Source organism: Leptonotus elevatus, chromosome 4 (genome assembly GCF_054856555.1).
Source record: "Leptonotus elevatus isolate MCC_2025b chromosome 4, RoL_Lele_1.0, whole genome shotgun sequence".
Classification (NCBI taxonomy): Eukaryota; Metazoa; Chordata; class Actinopteri; order Syngnathiformes; family Syngnathidae; genus Leptonotus; species Leptonotus elevatus.
The window spans coordinates 9,320,771-9,330,206 of NC_141242.1; the positions used below are offsets into that span (position 1 = coordinate 9,320,771).

At 40.5% G+C, this 9,436-nt stretch overlaps 1 protein-coding gene across 2 annotated transcripts; it reads right to left on the reverse strand.

The window, feature by feature from the left end:
- Positions 1–554: 554 nt before the first annotated feature.
- Positions 555–7,900, reverse strand: cd9a (CD9 molecule a). 2 transcript variants are annotated; one of them, XM_086073957.1, is made up of 8 exons: positions 7,480–7,900; positions 4,517–4,619; positions 3,904–4,001; positions 3,221–3,295; positions 3,024–3,125; positions 2,079–2,168; positions 1,315–1,398; positions 555–1,243 (listed from the first exon to the last, which is right to left on the reverse strand). In XM_086073957.1, the coding sequence occupies exons 1-8, from the start codon at positions 7,546–7,548 to the stop codon at positions 1,178–1,180; spliced, it is 687 nt and encodes a 228-aa protein (XP_085930083.1). In that variant the 5' UTR covers positions 7,549–7,900; the 3' UTR covers positions 555–1,177. The 2 variants fall into 2 exon arrangements, with proteins under 2 accessions (XP_085930083.1, XP_085930084.1); XM_086073958.1 differs by lacking the exon at positions 7,480–7,900 and adding an exon at positions 5,590–5,765.
- Positions 7,901–9,436: the final 1,536 nt, after the last annotated feature.

Genomic DNA, 9,436 nt, shown 5'->3' on the forward strand with positions numbered 1-9,436 from the left:
ATATAAAGTGGAGTCATGAGTTTTTCCAAGTTGAGTAGAAGATAAGCACAAAAACAAGTTCGTAGCTTCAATCTTGTTCTTAACATAAGTCACATGGCAGTGAAAAATAAAACCAATCTTCCCGTTCCCTACGTCCTTCCCTGAAGTGGTACCTTGATTTACTAGTTTAGTTTGTTCTGTAACAATGACTTAAATTCCTTTTACCCAATTACTGTAATTGGTCACTTAAATCTCTGAAAAACGGGTACTATCTTCAATCAAGGTACTACTTTATTATGGAAAACTGACTTTTTAATTTATTGTATTACTTTGGTCTCTGCAGTATCTGTCCGCTCAAGTGTAAAATTACACAACCAGGTAAATGTTTTGCTTGGTACGTTATCCAAATCTGTCTGTAAGCAGGGGCATGCATAGTGGGATGTTGGGGAGCTGGCAGCTGCGCTTTGCACACACTATCTGAAAGCGAGTCGGATTGTGACGGCACTTTATGGCTAATTTCACTGATGCTCAAAAAGGTTGTTAGTCAGTGTTACTATATAAGATAAAATTCAAGCTTCAACTCCATTTTTGTTTATTTGACTCTTGAATCGTATGAATCGACCAAGTTCAATAAAATGAAAAAGTATTTTGAAAATACATACAGTAACATTACATGTGCATATCTAAAGAGGACTGAAAAGACAAAATATGACAACAACAAAAACGGCATTTCGAAAGAGCCAACAAAATGTCACAAAGAATAACACTTGAGTTTAAATTACAAAAAGAGTTTACAGCTGAGAATCCTGTTAATTCAAATCAATTCGTCCATTCATTTGGCAGCTGACTCATTCTGCTGAAGAAGCATGGGACTTTTATGGCCACGGTCCACAACTCCAATAGGTGAGAGGCCTCAATGGAGTAGTGATCGATAAACAACAAGCTGATCTTTTAAGATCGTTTGCACAAGCACTAAATTCATTCGTGTGATCTCAATGCGGTACATTTCCCACTCAAGAACAGATGGCACCCATTTTATAGCTGGGACTGACAACCACGTAGATGTAGGGTTTGATATCCCCCCCCCCCCCCCTCATTGAACGAGCAGTGTTTCAAGTGGCAGTGGGGAGCCATGTGACTCTGGGAATGGCATCATGCAACATTAACAAGGACTCCATCATGCGTGGGCGGGCGGGTGTCACACCACCTCCCGAGACTTCCTGATGGCACAGCACAGGAGCATGCTAAAGATCATCCCAAACACCTGCCAAGAGAGATGAACTGAGTTGCATATGTTCTCATTTGAGTGGCACGACCAGGCTAAAAATGCCTTACCATAATGACCCCTATAGTGATTCCCACTCCTCCTATGATGTGCAGCTTGGAGTCAAACACTTCATCAATGGCGTCGGGGCAGCTCTGTAACACAGGAAGGAATACAAGATTCATTTGGGCTTTTCCAGGACCTATATGAAACGACTTAGAGGGTGCACAAGTGCTCTAGTAAAACCATTGTTGCCATAGAAACCACAGCAAGAAGGCTGAAGGAATGTCTGCAATGGAAAACTGACAGCCCACACCATCATTATGTGTTTTTGACATGTAATTACACCGTCGCTCGCTCCGATAAAGCTTCAATCTTTTAAGCAGGACCCATCAAGTAAGTCCCATCAGTTGTTGTTTTTTAAGCCCATCAAGCATTATCGTCAGTCCTGGAATAGTCGTTGCATTATTATTTTTATTTTTTTAATTACTATCCTGAAAATGACATCACTGTTGCTCAGGGTACAGGTAACGACCAATCACAGCTCAGCTTAAGAACAGAGGTGAGCCATGATTGTTTATTACATGACCCCTGAGCAACTGTGATGTCATTTTCAGTCGACAGCAAGTGGCAAAATGGCCGTCCCCTGAGATGGATAAAACCGGATGGATCTTGCTGCTTTATTCATATTCCATAAACACAATATTAATCCAGAATAGTGTGTTTAGATGTGGGGCTGCGTAGAACATATTATTGTCAAGAAAACTTCTGGGTTGACTTTAAGCGTATTTCACAATTTCTGTCTCTTGATTATATCAAAGTGTTGCGATCTTACCTTGGTGATGAGCTCCTCAAGTAGCTCTCCTGGAGGACAGGTGTCTTTGGCACCATCAAACACAGTACCAGTTGGACCGCAACAATTTAGCTGGAACAATACAACACAAGAACCCCTTAAACAACTGTTTTTTCCCCCCCTTCCCCTGAGAAGCTTCTCACTGGTGTTGCCAGGCAACACTTTTTTTTTGACTGCATGCATACAATTCATATGCTTGTTGATAATGGGATTTATAGCCGTAAGTGTCTATTTACGGCCTATTGAAACGAGATTACCCCCTGCTTTCAAGCTTCATGCTATGCTAGACTGATTAGCTCCCAAACCAACATTTAAACCTCTTTTACACACACACAAAAAATTCACGACATTGCAGAATTCCTTTAGCCTACATGTCTGTCAGCCTTGTTGTAAAGGAGTGTTTAGAATTGAATTGGTTGGAGACATTAATCCTATCATTACATATGAATAGAAAATCCGTTTATGAGCACAAGACTTGTATTTGTGTTTTTGCCATGCTGCATGTGCCGCGTTCGCAGGGCTGTACCTAATCGAAACTAAGATAAATCATACATCCATGGACCCTACCGGGTAATTATTTTTATTTTATTTGAATATTCTTATATACTCACTAAATCAAATATAGATGCTTTGTCGACATTCGGATAATTGGAGCAATTAGAAAGACAATATGTCATTGACAGTAGCGTGACGCCCTTCCAGCAGTCAACAAGTTTTGTTTTTTTTCCTTTGATGCTGTCATTGTTATCGCTATGTGACCGGAAGTTAGAACGCCATCTTAACCCAAATGCAGAAATGGTGTGTTTAGTGTATATATGCCATTGTGGGGGAGGGTGGGGGGACAAAAGCATGATTTCTCTACTTTTAAATACTTATTTACAAGATTGACAAGCACCACAAGATATTTCATCATAATAGAAAACTCACGCCGGTTTGAATCACACGCAGCGTCTCTCTGAGACGCTCATCCTTTGTGTTCTTGTAGTTGTTGTAGGTCTGGATGTAGAATGTGGTAATGTCTTCCACCACCTGCCATGCAAGTAGAAAACAATGATTTTCTTTTGCCTTCTGCTAGAACTTGTTTGTTGTGTTTGGCAAGTAAGACTTTATAGTTAGTGAGTTACCTTGCTCTGGTTGGAAAATCCCCAGATGCCAGCAGCGACTTCAATGGCAAAGATGATAAGCAGGAAGAAGAAAAACTATGGCAAGGAAAAGGGAGTTAAAATGCTGTGCGCACATGTCTGTTGGCATGCACAAACAAGTCAGGTCATCTGAGCGGAACTGAACTTGATTTACATAGACCCCTCCTACTGGGAGATTTAGTACAAGACGATTAAGGCCAGATGGGAGGCGACGAGAGAGCCACACAGGAAGTGAACAGTAGCAACATCTAAGTCTGCTGGCTGGCTGCGGCCTTTTTCAGTAAACGCTGATAAAAAACAGTTATTTCAAAGGCTCAAGGTCGATTCACATTCCACTCAGGTTAACAATACAATGTAGCGAAAGGAAGTGTTGACATTATGCAAAACTGAATAAAATGAGGAAGCAGGATGAATGATACATTGGTTGAGTCACTTTGTATTCCTGTCCAAGTACTGACCACACCTGACCATTTTTACTGGTAGTTTTGCAGATCCTTCAAGATCACGTGTTCTCAGTCGTGTGGCCGCAGCTTTACTCACAAATTTACTAAACACAAGAGCATTTAATTGCTAAGTTTGTCATACTTTTGTAGATATATACTATTTGTAGTAAATAAGTAAGATTATCCAGACAGTGATTAAGAATGACTGTAACTGATACATACCAATCCCAGCATACAAGGAGACTCCTGGATGGCACCACAACATCCAAGAAATCCCACGACCATCATTAGCGCCCCAGCTCCGATCAAAATGTACACACCTGTCAACAAAAAAATCTAGTAAAACTGCCTTTTGAGCCAAATCAGTACAATTTATGCTGACATAAATTACACATCTGATTTCGTTGTTTTTGAAGGTAACGAACCAAATGGTATATTGACTTTTTATATTCAAATTATTTCTCCTTTACGTTAATAATTATGCAACAAAGCTCACCGTAAGGCAGTGAAACCTTGTGTTTCCTTCCAGACAACCAAAAACAGTTTTGTAATGTACTACAATAATTTTCTGGGGTTTGAATGTTCAATTAAAAAGCCTATTACATTTTTTAGCATCAGCAATAATTGTACTAATAGTGCCTCAATCCCAACTATTATCGGCACTTGACATTCCCTTTCAACACACACTGAAGCTTTTAAATGTGCCAGTGTCACTCGCAGTGGATGTAAACAAGACAAATAAAGCAGTGTCTCTACATTAAACAAGATGCACTCAAAGGAAACTGACTTGCAACCATTGTTTTGAATGCAGCGCTTGTGCTGAAAAGCCTCTTACCGGTGTAAAACACATATGGAGAGTCTGGTCCTTCAAACAGGCCTTTGGTCTTGGGGTCTAATCTCAACCACAGGCCGATGGCAAAGACAGCAGTGCCTGCAAGCTGAAGCAAAAGCATACAAGATTTTGAGTTAATTTGGTGTAATCACAGGCATAGGACACTTCATTAGGTACACACGCTGAATCTAATTGAGTGTTTCCCCATTTATTGACCTTAGGCACAGAGGTATATACACACATGTGTACCCCCATTAATATAAGCTATATTGGGACTCAAATAGGGGGAGAAAGCCTAAATGTGAGTAATTGACACCCCCACACCATTAAAAGGTTTAAAAAAATCCTACAGATGTCACAAAATGACAGCTACTTAACTCTCGGCAACATAGTTCCTTGGCACTTAAATACTATGGCTCACTTAACTTAGCTCACTTAAATAATAGTGCCTTGGTCCCAAAATGCCACCTACCACATTGGCCACTGGAACACCAAAACAGCGAAAAAGGTGGGTTTTCTGTAAATAACTGAGGTGAATTTGCGAATGCTAATCTAACCCTATCCCTAATCTTGGACTGAAATAATGATTGCTTCTCAATTTACTTTGGTTGTGAAATCTGGATGTTTAGTTGAACTCAAAGCTATTCTGACGTATGAAGACACAGGTTACTGTTGCCTTCTGCCATTTAATATAAGATTGTGTTCTGGCTTACTGTACTGTATATCCCTGTCATAGACATTTGATAAACTTATTGTATTGGGGGGGGGGGCTGATGTACTGGCATACTCTAATGTTTTAGCAGATTTGTGTATGCGGTTGCCAAAATTCTTCCACTTGCCAGTCATCTACGCATGAAGCCATTTTGTTTTGAGCACACATGCTTGAACATGACTGTTGAACTTCACATTCACTGATTGCGAGTGCATGCCATACATATAACCACACGCCTCGTTACGGCGTGTTTTCCATCATTCTTGGCACACAAAGATAAAAACTTCAAAGAATCCACACCTCGTTGTCTCATACTGTCCAAGCACACACACAACACACAACAGGAAAAATGAAGCACACCTACCCAGAAGAACGAGTTGAATATAAACATGAGATACTTGACGCACTTGATCCCCCCAATGACAGCCATGCTGACGGGTTTGTTGACAAACTTTATATTCCTGAGAGGGAGCAGTGTTAGCGTGAGCTGAAAAAAGTGAGGCGTTACAAAATGAAAGCGTTAGGAAAACGCCACGCCTTTTAGTCGCCTGTATGCACACTTGGGGAGTGGCGACAACATCAGGGCCTACTCAACAAACTGGCCTACCATTCGAAAGCCTGCCCATCTTCCCTCCTCTGTTTGTTCAACGCTTGCATAGATTGTGGCTACGACTCCTGTGTGAGAAACTGCAGGCAGTCAGCCAAGATATAGCAACACATCTGATAGCAACATGTTGAGACTGAATGTCTTATTTACCTCACCTGTTGTCCCAACCGTGCACTACGCCTCTTAATTAATCGAGCAGTTGGACAGACTTGGATAGATTTTTTTTTATATGTGAGAAACCCCACAGATGATGAGGAGTGTGGTCTTACTGCTCTTAAAGCAGCGATGTCCACATTTTTCCTTCCGAGGGCCGCTTACAGAAAAATCAAAGTATGATGTTCTTTGACTTCAGTTGATTTACGCACACTAAAATCAATCCATTGAACAATTTAAAAATATATATATATTATAGTTATTTTTGAAAAACTGCTATGATAAGGCAAATACTTAAGTATTGTTCTGTATTTTGGGGTGGCCGCTGCCCTGTATCCCGCTAGAACAGATCCACCCCTGGAGACGTAGCCGAATCACAATTTCAGAATTACTTAACCATTGTTAACCAAACACATACGAATTATCTAGTGTAAATATTGAGCATGTTTAACATTTACGACAGTCGGTCCAGAGTGTTTCCCAGCCGATTAGGTGAAAAAAAAAACACACTCTAAAATTAGGAATTTAGTAAATTCTCCAGCTTTAACTAGTGGTAGCTAGTACCACTGGCCTTTGTAATGGTCACCCCGATCACCCTCTTATTATTTATTTTATTTATTATATATATATTTATTTATTTTTTAATCATCAAATATTTAATCTCAAACATATGGCCTAAGCATACAGTATGTCGGCAAATGAGTTCATTGTTTTTTTAAATTAACTACTGAAATAAATTGTGTTTTCTACATATTCTAGTTAGTATAATGAGATGCACCTGAATATTCTTAGCAATGTTTATTTCCACAGTGTAATTCCCCATTCACACACACAAGCTACGCTCCATCCCCCTCGTGACACATTGTTGTGCTCAGTTCTATATACAGCTACAAAACATAAAATCACCATAAAAGGCCAAAACATCCTTGAGAAACCCTCACACACTTACACACACAGTTTAACATATACAGTTATAGATAAACAAACACCCATTTGGGACACACCCCGCGGGGCTTACTGGGACTGTGAGACATAAATAGCGTGCATGAGATCTTCAGTTGTCACACACAACAGGCACACACACGACGACTCCCTGACATGCGCACCACTACTCTCCACGTGACCACGCAACAACTATTTGCAATCAATAATTGACGGGGTCAATATTCATTTATTTATTTATTTATTACACAACCATTTTAAAATGCAGTACGCGAAAATTCGTCAGCGTGTTCCGAGGAACTGGGTCACTTGGCCATTGGGGATGATTACAAGCAAGCAGTAGCAGCCCCGCTGAGCCTCCACATGCGCCGGGACCATATAGTAGCGGTTCGGTGAAAATTAATAGAAGTACATAAATAAATCACAACCTAGTTCGAACACACTGCGGCAATATATGACGGTTTGCACCGGGTCATTTCCACTCGCGACGCACGCTTCACAGTCGTCAATACGCACAGCCAAATATAGATTTGAGTTTGTAACCGCACTCACCCAGAAGACCAGGTTGAAGGCGAACATCAGATACTTGATGCACATCTCTCCGCCGGATAGCGCCGCCATGACGTCGACGACGAATCTCGTGTAGTAGCTGTCTTGAGACGATTCGAACCTGTGTGTTCGTCCAGCGAGACGCTTCAATCTCCACGCGTGGCGCTGCTGTTGCGCGCGGCTTGTAGTGGTCCCTGCCCCCTCTCGGCTGCAAAACCCAACCAAGCGTAAAAAGCAGGATATGCCCACGGTGCTGCATTAAATCCGCATAGTTCGGGGTTTTATGTGCTTGTCAATTCGGCCTAATGCATATGCGTCGCAATTCAAATTCAAAGTGCACAGGGCGACTCACAGTGCGATGACGTAATTGTCAGAATTGTTCCGGATTTAAATCGGTGGCACAACGCGATGACGTCACTATCCCGACTAAAGCGCTTGCGAGGTCGCTGACTAGCCCGGTGTATACGGCTACACTAGTATACTGCACGTGAACGAGCCTTTTTTTCCCTCGTGGAAAATAATAAATTATCCATTCATCCATCCATCCATTTTTTAGTACTATAGTGTGAGCTGCTGGAGCCCATTCATGCTTATTTTGGGGACACCCTGGACTGACTGCCAGTCATTCGAAGGGAATGAACATTGACTCTCAAATTCAAACATATGAACAATTTTTTATATTTGAATTAACTTTACATGCATGTCTTTGCAACGAGGAAGAACTACCCTTTTTGTTGTTGTTATATTTTTCTTTCAACGGGGCAGCTGGTATACAACACTGTAATTCATGGCCTCACAAAAAATATTACAATTGCTTATGTTAACAAGATGTAAATATAGCAGAAATTATTATCCCACTTAAGTATAATTTCAAACTCATTTCACAGTTACCCATAAATGGATTGCAGATTATTTGACTTTTAAAAAATTGCACGTGGTAACGACTTTTGTAATTTATTCTGCTGCGAACCCATGCTATACTTAGCTCCTCCTCATTTTACAAAGCTTGTCTGTCACTTGACCATTATCACTTCAACATATACTACTTTCCTGTCAGTGACTACACATTTACATGCAGTCAATATTCAGGTTATGGTCAAAATTCTGGTTTCTAAAACATTCCAGGTAACCTGTTTGCATGTGTGAGATAGAGTTACTCCCGTACGCATGGCCATTGTGACATCATGACGCAAAAATACGTAATTTCTGCTTTTCATTTCCTACTGTCAAGAAAAACATTATATTCATGTTACTCACCACACTGACGAAGTCGTTGGTTTACTTCTCACTTACTCCAAAAGTGTGGTTCTTTACTGTGTCGTCATGTTTGTTTACCTCTGGTCGTGTATTTCCGGAGGGTAGCGCGCCAGACGCACTGACATATATACACGTCTATATTGTGTGTCTCGATACGCCGTAGAGACGAGAGACATAAAATAATTTGAAATAGTAGCAGAGAATTCAAGTTAGGCTCATTTAGTGAGTGGCGTGGCAACATATTATAGTTCTTGTCCTCAAACAATTCATTGCAAATAGAGCATGTTCAGAACATTAAAAAATGCCTCATTAAATCGAGGTATTCCGATCTCGTTAATATGTACAAATATTCAGGTTAGAAAGTCGTAAATCTGTGAAAATAGTGAACCACCACAAATATGCACGGGATAGTCGCTTAATTGAAATCTTTCATTTCTGTTCAGTCAATCAAAAAATACTCTGGACATTTGTGGATTACCAGGAAATGTTTTTTTGATTCCCACCAGGCTCCTGATTATTTCCCCATCTGATTTTTGTCAACATTTCCAAAGAACCTTGTTCCCATTGTTTTCATGGAATTTTTGGCATAATTTAGTCATATGTTTTTGCTTGCGACTATCAAACCCTCAGTTCTCACGTGAGATATCTTCCCCGACAGTGTGTTTTGTAGCTCAATTGTTTGGGTTGGCACAGACGCAGGTTT